The 15,462-nt window shown below is 41.3% G+C and overlaps 1 protein-coding gene and 1 long non-coding RNA gene across 3 annotated transcripts in view; one reads left to right on the top strand and one right to left on the bottom strand.

Moving 5' to 3' along the window:
- astn2 (astrotactin 2) overlaps window positions 1-15,462 on the bottom strand; it is a 299,114-nt gene that overhangs the window by 21,998 nt on the left and 261,654 nt on the right. For both annotated transcript variants that reach the window (XM_080304251.1, XM_026173680.2), the window contains one exon: window positions 9,480-9,621. In XM_080304251.1, the coding sequence (XP_080160377.1) occupies window positions 9,480-9,621 (142 nt within the window). The remainder of the gene's footprint in view (window positions 1-9,479; window positions 9,622-15,462) is intronic.
- On the top strand, window positions 4,606-5,157 carry LOC145430009 (uncharacterized). The gene is made up of 2 exons (XR_013910384.1): window positions 4,606-4,904; window positions 4,990-5,157. It is a non-coding gene; the product is annotated as an uncharacterized LOC145430009 (long non-coding RNA).

Raw genomic sequence — 15,462 nt, 5'->3', positions numbered from 1 at the left:
TACTGTTGCTGCCTGAGCCAAACCCATGTGTTGCTCAGCTCCAGTCAGCATCAACCCTGCCAGAGGCCCGCGCGCTTGCTGGTTCTGTTTTGTCCCTGCCAGAGGCCCCCGTGCCTGCTGGTTCAGCCCTGTGTGTGCCAGGTGCCCCGGTGCCCGCTGGTTCTGTGACTGTTTTCGCTGGTGGGTCAGAGGAGCCCGTCCAGCCTCATGCCTCGTCAGCTGGGGGGCCCGAGGAGCCCGTCCAGCCTCATGCCTCGTCAGCTCGGGGGCCCGTCCAGCTACCAGCAGCTTCATCCACCTTCTGCAGCGTCGCCTGGTCCAGCTTTAGCTTCGCTGTCGCCTGGTCCAGCGGCAGCCTCTTCCGCCTCGCCTGGTCCAGCCTCCGCATCAGCTTTAGCGTCGCCTGGTCCGGCCTCCGCTTCTTCAGCGTCGCCTGGTCTGGCCTCTGCGTCTGCCTCGCCTGGCCCTGCGGTTGTTGCACCACCGACCAAGGTACGTCCAGTACCTCAGCATTGCTGGCCACTTTCTGGGCCACCAGCCGGATGCCATCACCGTCGTGGGCAACCTCCGGACTGGCTTCGTCTGCGTTGCCGCCGTTGCCGTCCGCACGGTCGGCCTCCGGACTTCTGTCACAGCCGCCACCGCCTTCCGCGTGGTCGCCCTCCAGATTTCCTTCGCCTGTATCGCCGCCACTGCCTTCCGCATGGTCTGCCTCCAGAGATGAATTGTTGTAGTCTCCTGAGTTGTCAGCCTCTGGGCCGGCCTCCTGAACTATGTTTTGGGACCCTGTTCATGGACTCCAGTATGTATGTTTGTGTTTTGGACATTCGTTTGGATCACTGGAGCTTCTTTTTGTTTGGTTTTGTCAAGTGACTCAGAGAGTAATAGTATAGATATTATACCAAGTTATTCATTAAAAACAGGAAGGAGCAAAAATAGTGTTTCTTACATAATTAAAAACACATCTGAATTAGGCTTTTACATGTTGACTATCTAAAACGGTAATAAATGTATAGTTTTTAGTTGTTTTACAGTCTGTTCGATTCAAATTCATGATTTATTATCTAGTGTCCAGCTCATTAAAGTCTCACCCCACTCTGTATACAGAAGATAGCATTTTGATTAGCCCACTTACTTGCATAAACAAACACAACATAGACGTTTGAAGGTAGTACATGGTGACGAAAGCTGAAAGCCCAACAAGTAAATTTAGACATTATAAAGAATGATTTTCTACCCGGACAAATAAAGTCTGGCTGAACACATGCGACTTTTACTATCTGACTTTTTGGTATCAATGAGTTTTCACATAAATAATGTTAGATTATCCAGTACATTGTTTGTTTTCTGAAATTACATTTTCTGGAATGTGGCTCCAACTTTTTGTAGAGCATTTTAGTCTGCAATGAAACATTAGGGCCCTAGAAGCCTTGGTAATGATCAAGTATAAAGCCAATACCATTAGAGGTCTTATCAGGGCCTTGATTAAGACAAGTGGAGTTGCCTGCAAAAAAAGTGTCCTCAGACGTAATTCAGACGTAAGCTGTGCTCTTATCACAGAAAAACAACACTGCTGAGAATGTCTAAGCAAAGATACCAGTGTTACAAAGTAAACTGCTTGGGCCCTTAATATTGGTGTTTGTTAGTGGAAGCAGGACTTCTACAGATAAACATTATTGTTGTCCTCACAGATTCTTACTTAACTCTGTTTTTAATCAGCTCTCCAAAAAAACTTGGTTCATGAATTTTTTTTACCCCACAGGAGAGTGGGACTTTATTGTAGCTTTAGAGGCTGAATTATATATAAATCCACCAGCCTCTTTAATAAGCACATGTTGTTAGTACCTGGTTGGAACCCCATCTGCCTTCAGAATTGTCTTAATTCTTTGTGGTACAGATTCAACAAGGTTCCGGAAATCTTCCTCAGAGATTTTGGTCCATAGAGATTGAAAATGTGACGTCACTCAGGGGTAAAACCGCAAAGAATTCTGGGAACTCGTGGCAAGAGGTACTAGCGCACGCAGGCTTTCAATTGAAATCAGTTATACAGCGATAAAAAGAAACACAAAAAATGGCAAGAAGCTGTTGTATTATTAACTGCAATAGCCAGTCGCATGACAGCCACGGGAAGCCGACGGGTAAAGAGATCGGTTGTTATCGGATTACGTCGTTGAAGAGAAATTGTTCGAGCCGTGTTTCCGAAGTAACAAAGAGGCGACGGGTGGCCTGGACTGCAGCCATTCAAAGAACAAATATAACATCCCAGAACACTCCAGCTCACAGGTTAGTCTGCTCCAAGCATTCCCACACAGGTCAGTCTGCTGTTGTAGTTAATGCGTCATTTTTCTTAACATAATTAGTGATATAGGTTACAAGCAAGTCTGGCGCTGAACAGAAATTGTCGCGCTATGCTCCTTTGTTTATTGTGCATAAATAGTGAATTGTCCTGACACAATATTGCGTTTCGCTTCTGTTATTATGGTACATTGACAAAAACATATACTTTTATTCACAGGATAAAACAGTTGTTTTGTATCACTAATTGTCCAGTGTGATTACAGCATACAATATTATGAGACTGGTAAACTTATGATATGTACGATGGTCTTTACTTTCACGGTGCATTTCAAGGTCCTGTACCCATCCATCGGTAAACTGTTCCTGGGCTTGTTGCAGTGACCTGAAGTTATTAAACTTCATGAGTGTATGCACTCACTCCAAGAACGTATAATTATAAATCTGAGCGTGGTGAAAGTTGGGCAGCACGCTAACGTATTTTGTCCCTCTATGTGCTCATAAGGGTGTAACCCTTTCACTGGTTTGATTTTTTTCCTCGTATCTTTTCTTTGACTTTTCATCAAGTCTGTCTTTGTACGGACCGGCATTGTTCTCCTTCGTTTTGTACATACCTTTTTGAGGGCAAAGAAAAAGCAAGAATTTATTGGAACCGAAGAATGAACGTTTTGCGGTGCTGCAAATGCTTGCATTTGATGCGGTACTTGGATTGTTTTGCCACGAGTTCACGGCATGCAATGCGCGAAAGTCACGTGGTCTGTCAATCTCTATATTGACACGATCACATCCGTGATGTGAATCTCCCTTTCCACTACATCCCAAAGGTGCTCTGTTAGATTGGGATCTGGTGACAATGGAGGCTGTTTAAATACAGAAAACTCATTGTTCAAATAAGCAGTTTAAGATGATTTAATAAGATGAACTTTGCTACATGGCCCACTATCCTGCTGAAAGCAACTATCAGAAGATGGGCACACAGATGTGCCAACCAGTGCGGTCTTCTGCTGCTGTAGACCATCTGCTTCAAGGTTCGACAACAACCGTGCCATGTTCTAAGTAAATCACCTTTCTTCCTCATTCTGATGCTTGGTTTCAACTTCAGCAGATCATCGTGGCCATGTCTACATGCCTAAATCTACTGAGCTGCTGCCATTTGATTAGCTGATTACATATTTGCCCTAATGAGCAGTTGTACCTAACAAAGTGGGTTTATATTAATGTGCATAGAGCACAGATAATTGATTAGTTTATTGATTAGTGAAGACAAGACACCAGGGCACCATGACTCTTGATTACACCATGAACAAACCACTCTCTGGTTAAGTGCTATTGGTAAAGCTACAGTATTCAAAATAATATAAAAATAATAAATTAAATAATCACTTTTACTACACATTTCTACCTACAGAAAAATAATAAGAGCAAAATTGCTGAGATGCAGTTTTAACTGAATTTTGTTTAATCTTAGATGCTCAGGTACTGCAAAATTACTACTGCAATTGTGTTGAATTTGTTCTTTGAATTTAAAAATGCTGTTTCTTAAAACCTCTGATCGTGACTGAGAACATTACAGAATGGAAGCATCTGCAGTGTTGACAATAAGTATGCAACCCTGGTTAAGTCAGTCCAGCTGTTGCTGAGGAGAAAGTAACAAAAATGTACCCACTAAAACAAAAAATAATATATGTAGTAGGAAGTGTGCCCTATCCGGGGAGGATGTGGAGTTGCTGGTATTTGCCTATTGTTGTTTTGTTAAGCTGAAAATATAATCACAACATAGTGCTTAATGGAAGGTTTTTAAACTCTATGGTAATGGAAAAAAATGAACATCATAAAAATGAGACAAATCGATTTAGTTGCAATAAATTATGATTTGAAACCCAGAAATGTGCCAGAGAATGACATACAAATTTAAATGAGTATGCTCTCTTGGTGACATACTGCAATCTCTGATGACGTTTGAATTTTAATAATGACAACTTATAATAACCTTTAAATCAGTGTTAGCTGAGCTTACAGGACTATATGCAGTCCTGTGAAACTAACCAAACCCCATGCTTCAGTAGCTTGACAAACCACCTTTAGCAGCAATAACTTGAAGAAATTGCTTCTGTGTGACCTTATCAGTCTCTCACTTTGTTGCAGAGAAATTTTCTTCCCTCCCTTATTTACAGCATTGATTCAGTTTATTAAGATCTGCAGGCATTCTTTTATGCATAACTCTTTATTTAAGGTCATTCCACAGCATTTCAATTGGGTTGACTTCTAGAGTTTGACTGGAGCACTGTAACGTGCGAGTTTAATGTCAGGGTCCTGGGACTGGGCGACCCAGGATCCCTGAGCAGTCATGTATTTTTTTATTATTATTATTATTATTATTGTTGTTGTGTATTTTGGTGTTGCTCCTCCTTCCCTGTGCTAGTGTGTATGTGTGTGTGGGTGGCTGAGCACTTGTTTATAGGCGGCGTCAGGCCTGGAGGGTGTGGCCCTGCAAGGGGACTGGCCACACCCGAAGCCACACACCTGCTGCTGATCAGGCCTCGTCGGGGGAGCTACTTAAGAGAGTCTTGGAGCTCCCACCGACGCGGGATCATTGCATGAGACTCCACGTTAGTCACCCTGTCTAAGTTTAGTCAGAAAGTGTATGCCTGCCATTCTGAGTGTCCTGACAGCTGCCGTTATTGTTTCCCGCAGGGAGAGCGTGGAAGGCACGGAGAGCAGCGAGCACCGGGGGGTGCTGACACGGGAGCAGAGAGCACACGGACTATTCACGGGAGACACGACACGGGAGTCTGGGAGAACACGGGGATTTATTGTTACGTTGTTTTCACTCTGTAAATAAACACACTGCTTGAACTTTGAGCTCCGCGCCTGGGTCCTCCTCCTTCCCCACTTCCCCACGGTGTGCCATGCCGCACCGTGACATTTAATTTGTATTTTTTTTTGTTTTTTTTAGATATATGCCCAGATCAAATGGTTAAAAAACAGGCCTTTTTCATCAGACCTCGACTACCTTGAATGACTAGTAATATTGTTTTTCACCAAAAGCGGCACTGTGCATTAGGGCCAGACAACCGTGGCCTGAGGTGTTCAAAAAAACTTGTTCAGTTTTTCTCTAATTGAACTGTCATAAACTTTAGTCTGTCTCAATGTGACAGACTGGTGGCCTGTGTGCCTCCCCTCTCACTCTATGGCAGCTGGGATAGGCTCCAATTCAATTTTAATTATACAGCACCAAATCACAACAGTAGTCGCCTCAAGGCACTTTATAGTGTAAGGTAGACCCTACAATAATACATACAGAGAAAAAATCCAACAGCCCCCTATGAGCAAGCACTTTGGCGACAGTGGGAAGGAAAAATTCCCTTTAAACAGGAAGAAACCTCGAGCAGAACCAGGCTCAGGGAGGGGTGGCTGTGACCGGTTGGGCAGAAAAAAAGAAGACAGGATATGTGAGGTGAGGTCAAAGTCAAAGTCAGCTTTATTGTCAATTCTGCCACATGTACAGGACATACAGAGAATAGAAACTACGTTACTCTCAATCCCTAGATAAAATAGCAAATGAACATTTAAATATAAGAGTGATTAAAAATGCAAGTAAAATAATTAAAAAGTAAAATTTAAATAAATAAATACAATACAATTTTTACATATAACAAGAAAGCTATACAATATACAATATAATGAGTAAATGACATTGAGTGCAAACCAGGCAGAGTAGTGCAAATGGGCAAATAGTGCAAATGGAGATTTGGTAATGTACGGTAAGAGAAAGTGTAACAACAAAGTCTTATGAGGTAGTGGCAGTCCAATGCTCCACAAAGTGACTGGTAACTGGTGCAGGCCAGTGAGTGAGTTAGAGAGTGTGTGTGTGTGTGTGTGTGTGTGTGTGTGTGTGTGACAGAGTTCAGTAGGACCGTGGAGGAGAGAGGGGAGAGGGGGCAGAATCGGGAGGGAGTTAAGCTTCCTGACAGCCTGATGGATGAAGCTGTCCTTCAGTCTGCTGGTCCTGGCCTGGAGACTCCGCAGTCTCCTCCCCGACGGCAGCAGCTTGAAGAAGCTTTGCATTGGGTGCGTGGGATCAGCCGCTATGCAAAGGGCTTTTTTAGTGAGACGGGTGCTGTAAATGTCCTGGAGGGAGGGGAGAGAGACACCAATGATCCTCTCTGCAGCTCTCACTATGCGTTGGAGGGTTCTATGACAGGACGCATTGCAGGCTCCAAACCAGACAGTGATGCAGCTCGACAGGATGCTCTCGATGGTGCCTCTGTAGAAAGTGTACATGATGGGGGCTGGTGCTCCTGCTCTTCTTAGTTTGCGGAGAAAGAAGAGACGCTGCTGTGATTTCTTGGCCAGTGCTGTGGTGTTGTACGTCCAGGAGAGATCCTCTGTGATGTGCACACCCAAGAACTTGGTGCTGCTCACTCTCTCCACAGACGCTCCGTCAATGGTCAGAGGAGCATGTTGGGTGTGCATTCTCCTGAAGTCCACAACAATCTCCTTCGTCTTCTCCACATTCAGAGAGAGATTGTTGTCAGCACACCACGTGGCCAGGCGTCTCACCTCACTTCTGTAGTCGGTCTCATCCCTGTTGCTAATGAGACCCACCACCGTTGTGTCGTCCGCAAACTTGATGAAGAGGTTGGAGCTGTATGATGGAGTGCAGTCATGGGTCAGCAGAGTGAAGAGGAGGGGGCTCAGCACACATCCCTGCGGGGCCCCCGTGTTTAAAATGATGGTGCTGGATGTATTACTGCCGACCCGTACTGCTTGAGGTCTTCCGGTGAGGAAATCCAACAGCCAGTTGCACAGTGAGGTGTTGAGCCCCAGCTGGACCAGTTTTTGAGTGAGCTGTTGGGGGATTATGGTGTTGAATGCTGAACTGAAATCTATGAACAGCATTCGAACATATGAGTCATTTTTGTCCAGGTGTGTGAGTGCCGAGGTGACGTGATGGTGGTGCTTAAACACAAGGCTGCAGCAATATTTCACGTCGAGAGATAACAATCCTCAGCACAAAGTGTCCTTTCTCCTTCATGTGCATTCAAAGGACAAAAAATACACACTTTCAAGGTTTGAAAAGTTCCAAAGTTTGGACCAAGGAGACAAATGATTTGAGTGAGAAATAGAGGAGGCCAACTTTGTCCACTGGGAACAACTATTATTGAACATAAGAGGTGGCCTCCAACACCAACTATCAGCTACTTGAAAGGCAGTCTTGAGATCACTTCCCAGGCATTTCAACCCCTACTCACACCTCGAACATGTGACCCTTAATATCTCACACAATGGCACAGTGAGGCAATGGCTTACAAAGGATTCACACCTTGATTCCTGTGACTGCAATAACCAATGGCTTAATTCACACCTTGGCTCATGTGACCCCTCACGATTCACATGATGACTGGGGAGTAAATAACTTTCAGGATCACCTCCAAAGAGGACAAAATTATAATGGATGAATTACTTGGAACTCCCCATCAGTTTTTGGAGCTGAGGAAGCCTCTCAGATTAGAAGTGAAATGTCTTCAAACATCTTGAAACATATTCAAGCATTTAGGACTAAAATGATCTGGATGACTAAGAACATTCATTTGTGGAATTTCTTGCCTTATTAATGGGGTTCGGACCATCAGTTGTGTTGTGCAGAAGTCAGGTTAGTACAGTAAAGAGTAAAGAGGAACGGCAGTCTATCATTACTTCAAGAACTTTGAATGTGTCCCCAAGTGCATTCACAAAAACCATCAAACACTACAACAAAACTGGCTCACATGAGGAAAGGAAGACCAAGAGTCACCTCTGCTACTGGTGATAAATTCATCCAAGTCATCAGCCTCGGAAATCGCAAGTTAGCAGCACCTCAGATAAATGCCACACAGCGTTCCGGTAGCAGACACATCTCCACATCAACTGTTCAGAGGACACTAATAATGCATGAATCAGGCCTTTATGGTCAAATAGCTGCAAAGAAACCACTACTAAGGAAAAGCAACAAGCAGAAGAGCTTTGTTGTTCTAAGAAACACAAGGAATGGACATTAGACCAGGGGGAAATCTGTGCTTTGGTCTGATGAGTCGAAATCTGAGATCTTTGGTTCCACCCACCGTGTCTTTGTGCGGTGCAGAAAAGGTGAATATTTATTTGTCAAACGGGACAATGACCCCAAACACACCTCTAGGCTGTGTAAGAGCTATTTGACCAAGAAGGAGAGTGATGGAGTGCTGCGCCAAATGGCCTGGCCTCCACAGTCCTAAACCCAATCGAAATGGTTTGGGATTCTTCTTTAAAGAATCTAGCATATAAAACATGTTTTGAGCTATTTAACACTTTTACATAATTCCATACGTGTTCATTCATAGTTTGGATTATGTAAACAATATACAAAGTTCATTTAGCAAATAAAAGAAGAAGAAAAAAGATACAAATTGAAGCTAATATATTTCAATATTACTTCACCTGTAGTGATTCAGTTACATATCGAAAAGGAGTGGGAAGAAGTACACACTTATTTAATCCCACTCTTTGCCATAAGTTATCAGTCTATATTTAATCAGCTTCCTTACTGATATAATCTGCAGTAATAATGACGAACAGATTTCTAATATAATATAGACACCACATCATATCCTTATGTTTTTGTGATCCTATAACTTTACCTCCACACCAATACCTCCAGTTTCAATGAGCATAAATAAAATTTCCTAAACAGAGACATTGACTGAATTTCAATAATTTCCTTTTCTTTATCACTCATGAAGATCATTTCGTTATAACTCTTTTTGAACTGCTTTTTGTTTGGACATTGCTTCAACTCCATACTCGAACTGCTCCATAGTTTTGATGCCTTCAGTGATAATCTACAATTTAAAGAGTTATGAAAATTAAAAAAAACAAAACATTAAATCAGAAGGTGTTTCCAAATGCTCGACTGGTATTGTATATTGTAGGGTAGTGTTTTGTACATTTGCATAGAGGATGTGGAGCTACCTCTTGGCTCTTGGTGAATAATGGAGCAGCAAACAATCTAAACTTGATTTTCATTGTCATGGTGGCCTTCATTGTAAAATTCTAGTTTTTTAGGGCCATTGAGAGAATATGTTTCTGCCCACTGATCTTAAGAGGCAGTGACAAACACCATTGACTTGGTGTAGTTCAATGAGGCAGAGGGCAAAGAAGAGACTTACTTGTAGAGGCTGTCGGGTTCCAGGCACTTGAAGACCACTGAATATAGCACAGAGTGGGGATGGTCTCCACTCCTCCTCCCAGCAACAACACAGGACGAACCCAAACCAGAAAACAGATCATCCATCAAGCTCAGGACCTCACCTTATAAAGAGATAACATTGGAAGGAAAGGGAAAACAATGAAAGCACGAATTGAAGTCTGAACCAAAGAAAGGTTCTTACAAAAAGGTCACTTTGGAAATGTTATTTGGCCTGTTTTACTATTAAATATTTTGAGGGGGGAAAAAATGAACAATTGCAAACGTATCTTTCAACATTGCATTTTATCTATTGTTCCATCTATTGCGAAACAATCCCACATGTTTTGGTTCCACCACATGTTTTAACATAAGAAAAACAACAGTGCAAAACACGAGCTTAGTCATGAATGGATTTCTACATTTAGGCATGGAGCTCTTGTAACTGTGCAATTTGAATGATGTTGTTTCACCTCTGCCTGCTCAAGCCGAGGCCATAACAAATGGGACTTTTTACTGTCAGGAACCCATTCACATTACATTACAGAACTGTAAAGAGAACAGGATTTCATACACATTTTGACTTATTGTACATGCTGCTATTACACTGACACCTCCTTGAACACAGTGGTGTCTCAAAAACAGCTTACTTCACAAGCTGTGCAAGAAAAGCAATGCACAATTGTTCATTTAGACACAGGCATACACAACATCAGTTTCCAGTACTCATGGGGGTGATGGAAAAAAGGCGAGACCTGTCAAACTACTGTGGTTTAAAAGCTCTCAAATAGTTGGATTTTAAACTATTTCTACATGAGGTAAAGGGCAGCTTAATTTTAGCTTATGATACGTGTGCCAAATTATAAACACAGAGAGTCTGGCTGGTGGGGCACAAGGGGATGGTAAGAAAAGGTTGCAAGGAAGAGGAAAAAGAACTGCACGAATGAATGATTTGACCTTTTCACAGAAAGAGCTCTGTGTATAGGAGGTTGCCCCCAAACACATTCCAGCACTATTACAGGATTACTCCTCCAAAGGTCTTACCTTTCTAAACATCACTCTCAAACTGTGTTAATTTATATTGTTGTTAAAGTCCACGTGAGGCTGAAAGTAAGTTGTGAATACTGGTATCAGTTTTGTTCAAAACAACATCTCAGGGATGTTGGTGGTATGTCCTGTAGCGCACAGTTCAAATAGAAATTAAACTTTATCTTTCACCTTAAGCAACTTTCAACAATAAAAAAACTCAAATAATACCAAATACCAAATCTGTTCCATCACAGAGTCTAAAAAGATTAAAAATAATACAAAAAACACAGCATGCACAAATGTTCAGTAAAAGAAAAAAAGAAAAAAAAGGTCAGGAGAGAACTAGTAAAGAGCGAGGCTGTACAAGAAAAAAGGCAGTGAGTTTTATGATTATGTTTTATGATTTTGGATGTGGTCGTGGAGAAGAATGATGTCGTCAGTGGATGTTTTGATGATCAGGGTAAATCAAAAAGTTGAAACGCCACTAAAGTATACTTCAGAAGTTTTTGGAGAAGTTGGGGAGATTTGTCATTTTTATTTTTATTATTATTATTCTGACTTGCAAAAATCAAGTGACAGGGCTACTGACAAACTGAGAGCTTAGTCTCTGACAAGTAAGTTATTGTTTGTTGCTAAGACAAAATTCTTGTTTTTTTTATTTGCTTGGTTTAAACGGCACTTTCAAAAACTTGACAGACAACAAAAGTATCTCTCTGAAGATTTGAAATAGCATATTCACACAAACCTTCTAGGACATGATTTTTGCATAAATTAAATAGTGACAAGTAAAAATAGATGAAAGGATTGAATGAAAGAGCTGTAGTAGATTACCCAGTAACTGCCATCAATTCATAACTCACTTATCTTGTATTAGAGATGCACAAGTGAGTTTTCTTAACACTTTAAGTTCTCCATGTGCCTGCATGGGTTTCCTCCAGCTACACTGGCTTCCTTGGACAGTCTAAGGATGTGCTCGGTTTACGTTAATTAATGATTTAGTAAGGTATTACTGGACATACGGTACAGAACGTATATTTAAGTAGCAGCATTTGGTATTAATTGGCTGATCAAAACGACAAATTATTATACAATTATCAATTCAAAGAGTCACCAAAGACCATAGTGGGTATTACATAACTAATAAATATTTTAATTACTCTTACAACAAATTGTTAAACCAATGAACCTACCCTCTTTCCCTACTAATTTACAATACAATTTATGCAGCACAGCACAACACAACCTAGTCCTTTAGACTGATCCTTCATAGGAACACTGACAGTTCTGGCACCTTGAGAGTGGTGAGGAGTACTCTGAAATTTTGCTCACACCATGCAACTATAAAAAAGCAGAGCTAACAAAAATTGAAAGCATTCAGATTTTGTTCAGAATAATAAAGACAGATTACCGTGCCTGATCTCTACCTTGAAAGCAACTCTAAATTCCTTCTAACACGCTTTGAGCATCAGTAAGAGCACGTGCTATATAAATACCAGTCCACTTACAAAAGAGTTGAAAAGAACTTAAAATACACATTTGTGTTTTAGAACTTGGCCTCACAATATCAACATAAGTTAGCATACTAGTTTTGAAACACAATTTTCTAGAGATCATTACCAAAATCTACAAGAAGAATAATTTGCTGCCATAACACATAGTGCAGGATTGGGGTCAAGCATGTGTACTTTGGTAACCCCTTGCATACCACCTTCTGTTTTAGAGAGTATGGAGAAGATGTGCATGTCTATTTTCATCTGGTATCACAGGAGAGGAAACGTGAGGAGGGTTTGTGTGTGTATGCATCCCTAGGAGTGGAGAATGGGCTGATTAACTGAATATGTTCACACGTGCAAAATGATGTATGACTCAACTGCTAAAGTGGAAGTTTTTTTTACAAGCTATTGGCACACATATTGGCGCACATGTTTGGCTGTGTCTATGCGTGTTTTTGATTTCTACTCAAGACTTTCAAATGCGATAGCTTAAAAGGGGATATCTTATAAGTGATTTCATATCAGAATTAGGTAAAGATAATCAAAATCCAATCCATTAACAATAGAATAAGAAATGTGAGCACACCCAGAAGCAGCATTTATTGTTATGAGGGTTCCTCATGGGTAGGCCTGTGGTCCGTCAACATTTCTGTCAATACCGAAGCCAAACAGCTCACAGCTGGCAAAAATTAAGGCCCCTGAAATTCTATTACGGTAAAAGCCATTTTGCGTGTTCTCCAGCTTACATGGCGATTAAAACCTCATGGTAAATGCCAGGTGACCTTTTTAGTAAGCAGAGAGAAGAACAAATAACAGCAAATCATGGGAAAGTGACGTCTTGGGCTGACTGACAGTGTACAAAAGAACCACTCTGATTCAAACACACCCTGGCCTTGTAACTATGATGTAGTTGCAAACAAGTCATGATAAGTTTATTTGTACAGACCGATATCGTATACAATGTCTCAAAGAGCTTTGCTGCGCCACAACAGAAACAGTTCCTGACCCAGGCTGGCGCAAAGTCTCTGAAAAAAACAAAACAAAACAAGGAATACCCCTCTCAGAAAACTTTGGCACGTAACAACACAAAAAGGAGGAGGTAGGGAGGGCAAAAGAGGAAAAGAGAATCAAAGAGGTCCTTCCTTCACGGAAAGCATAAGTAACAGCAAGTGGAAGACACAATAACAAAAATAATTGCAGCACACAAAAACATAACTGTGGTATTATAAAGGAGTAAATGTGTATGCAGAGAAAATCTACACATGTACTATGGACTTTATATTCACGTTTATGTGCATCTTCTGAACTTGGATGTGGAAATGTGTGCACATGTGGAACGGGACATGTGGGGGTTTTCTGTCTTTAAACCAAACTTGCCATTCTGTTATGGCAGACATAGCCTTTCACATACAGTTTCTAATTCATGCACAGTCTAACTGCTTTAGCCATTAGCTGTATTTGTCTTTCTGTATATGTTTTTATTTGAATGAGAATGTATATGCAAATCGTCAAGGTGAGCTGGTTTATGGATTAGATATGTTTAGATATTTTTTCTTCAAGGAGGAAATTTGAAAGTATCAGAAGAAGAAAAAATGTAATTGGAATTGATAAATGAACTTATTCACTTACATACAAGTGAGTAATAACACTAAAGCACTTTTTTATTAAACAAGTATAAGTAGTTGCTTCAAAGTGCTGAATTTGAATAGTATAGCTTTTCATTGCAAGGATATATTGGTGTAAGTAGGGTAGGGATTAATAAGGGTAGAAAATCAAAAATAATCTATGGGAGAGATAACAAAAATTTTAGGAATGTCCAAATCGCCCATCTGCTTCAGTCTTAAAAAAGGAAGAAAAAAAAATCTGAACCGGCTAACTCAGCAACACTAAAAAGTTTGAAAGACCACAGAAGACAACTAAAGTGCATGATGAGAGAATTATTTCCATGGTTAAGAAAAACAATTACACAACTAAGCCTTTATGAATGGAAATACAAATGGTTTACAACAAGGTGCAAACCACTGGTTACATGGATTCGACTTTGCCAAAAAACATCTAAAATGGTCTGCACAGTTCTGCAAAACGTTCTGGCCAGATGAAACCAAGATTAACTTGCACCAGATGGGAAGACAAAAGTATGAAGGAGAGAAACACTCATGATCTGAATCATACCGCATTATCTGTCAAACATGGTGCAGGGAATGTAATGGCGTGGCCATGAATGGCTCTCAGTGGAACTGGGTCACTCGTGTTTATTGATGATGTGGCTGCTGAGAGAACTATCAGGATAAATGCTAAATTTTACATAGCAAAACTGATCAGACAGCATTTCACAGTGTGAATGGATGATGACCCAAAGCATACTGCAAAAGTAACAGTATGGTTTGTGAGATAAAAAACTGAAAGGGACGCACAAACAAGCAGCAACTGAAGTTTGCTGCAAGGCGATACTAAGTATAAAAATGTCAGTAATTCTTCAAAAGTTAATATAATCGTTCTTGTTAAACCCACTGAATTAAAGCTAAAGTTCTGCACCACTGTTACACATTGACTCTATGTCCAAAGGCAAAACTAGTAAAACTAGAAAAAACTGTCTTTGTCCTACAATCTGTTCTGCATATACCATAAAATTTAGGTGCCTAACTAACTAACTAACTAACTATATAAACTAAGTGTGACCTGCTCCAGCGTCTCCATATCTGGGTGCCACCACAATAACTGCACTCCAGTATTTAACTACTGCTTCAGGAGTCATCCAGCCCAACCAGCCTTCTTCACAACCAATGGTTGCCTTCTATGGCAGGCAGCTATGACCTTCTGACCACAGCTCCTAAATGAGCGTTTCTGCAACTGAGTCTTTGAAGATGGCCAACTCAGATGCTATGTCCCCCATCTCCCCTGGGATGCAATTAACTGTTCAGTAACTGCAGGGTTTACCATTTCTGTCCAGCAGTCTTTCCTGCCATCTGATCCAACTCACCACTAGTTGTTCAGCTCTGCTAATCTCTTCAACCTTGTGTCCAATCACTGACCAATGGGCTAAGTACTTTGGTAAAATTTAAACTTGTGCTCTGCTTTAGGTCAGGCCATTCCTACAAATGACCTCTCTTCCAGTACATTATCCAAGATCCCATCCAGAATCGCCTTGCCATCCAGAGCCTTGCTCTCTGTGACTCAGTCACGCAGAGGTGACCCTCTCACGCTCCAGTGCAAATTCCATGACTGCAGCACTCAGCCAGCCAGGGGCTTGTTAGTATCCCCACAAACTCCCCGGTTCCTCTCATTATATGTAAAATCTGGATAAGGATAGAGTCCAGCCCCTCGCAGCGGTTAGGTTCCAGAACCCTTGTATAGAGGTGAGCCCAAATAAAATTAGTTGGTACCACTCCACCTAACACACTACCTTTTAAAAAAAATATTTTTAAACAGATAAAAAAAAAGCTG

Source organism: Astatotilapia calliptera, chromosome 7, assembly GCF_964374335.1.
Source record: "Astatotilapia calliptera chromosome 7, fAstCal68.1, whole genome shotgun sequence".
Lineage (NCBI taxonomy): Eukaryota > Metazoa > Chordata > Actinopteri > Cichliformes > Cichlidae > Astatotilapia > Astatotilapia calliptera.
The sequence above is the reverse complement of the archived record's forward strand: the minus strand, read 5'-3'. Positions and strand labels throughout refer to the sequence as shown.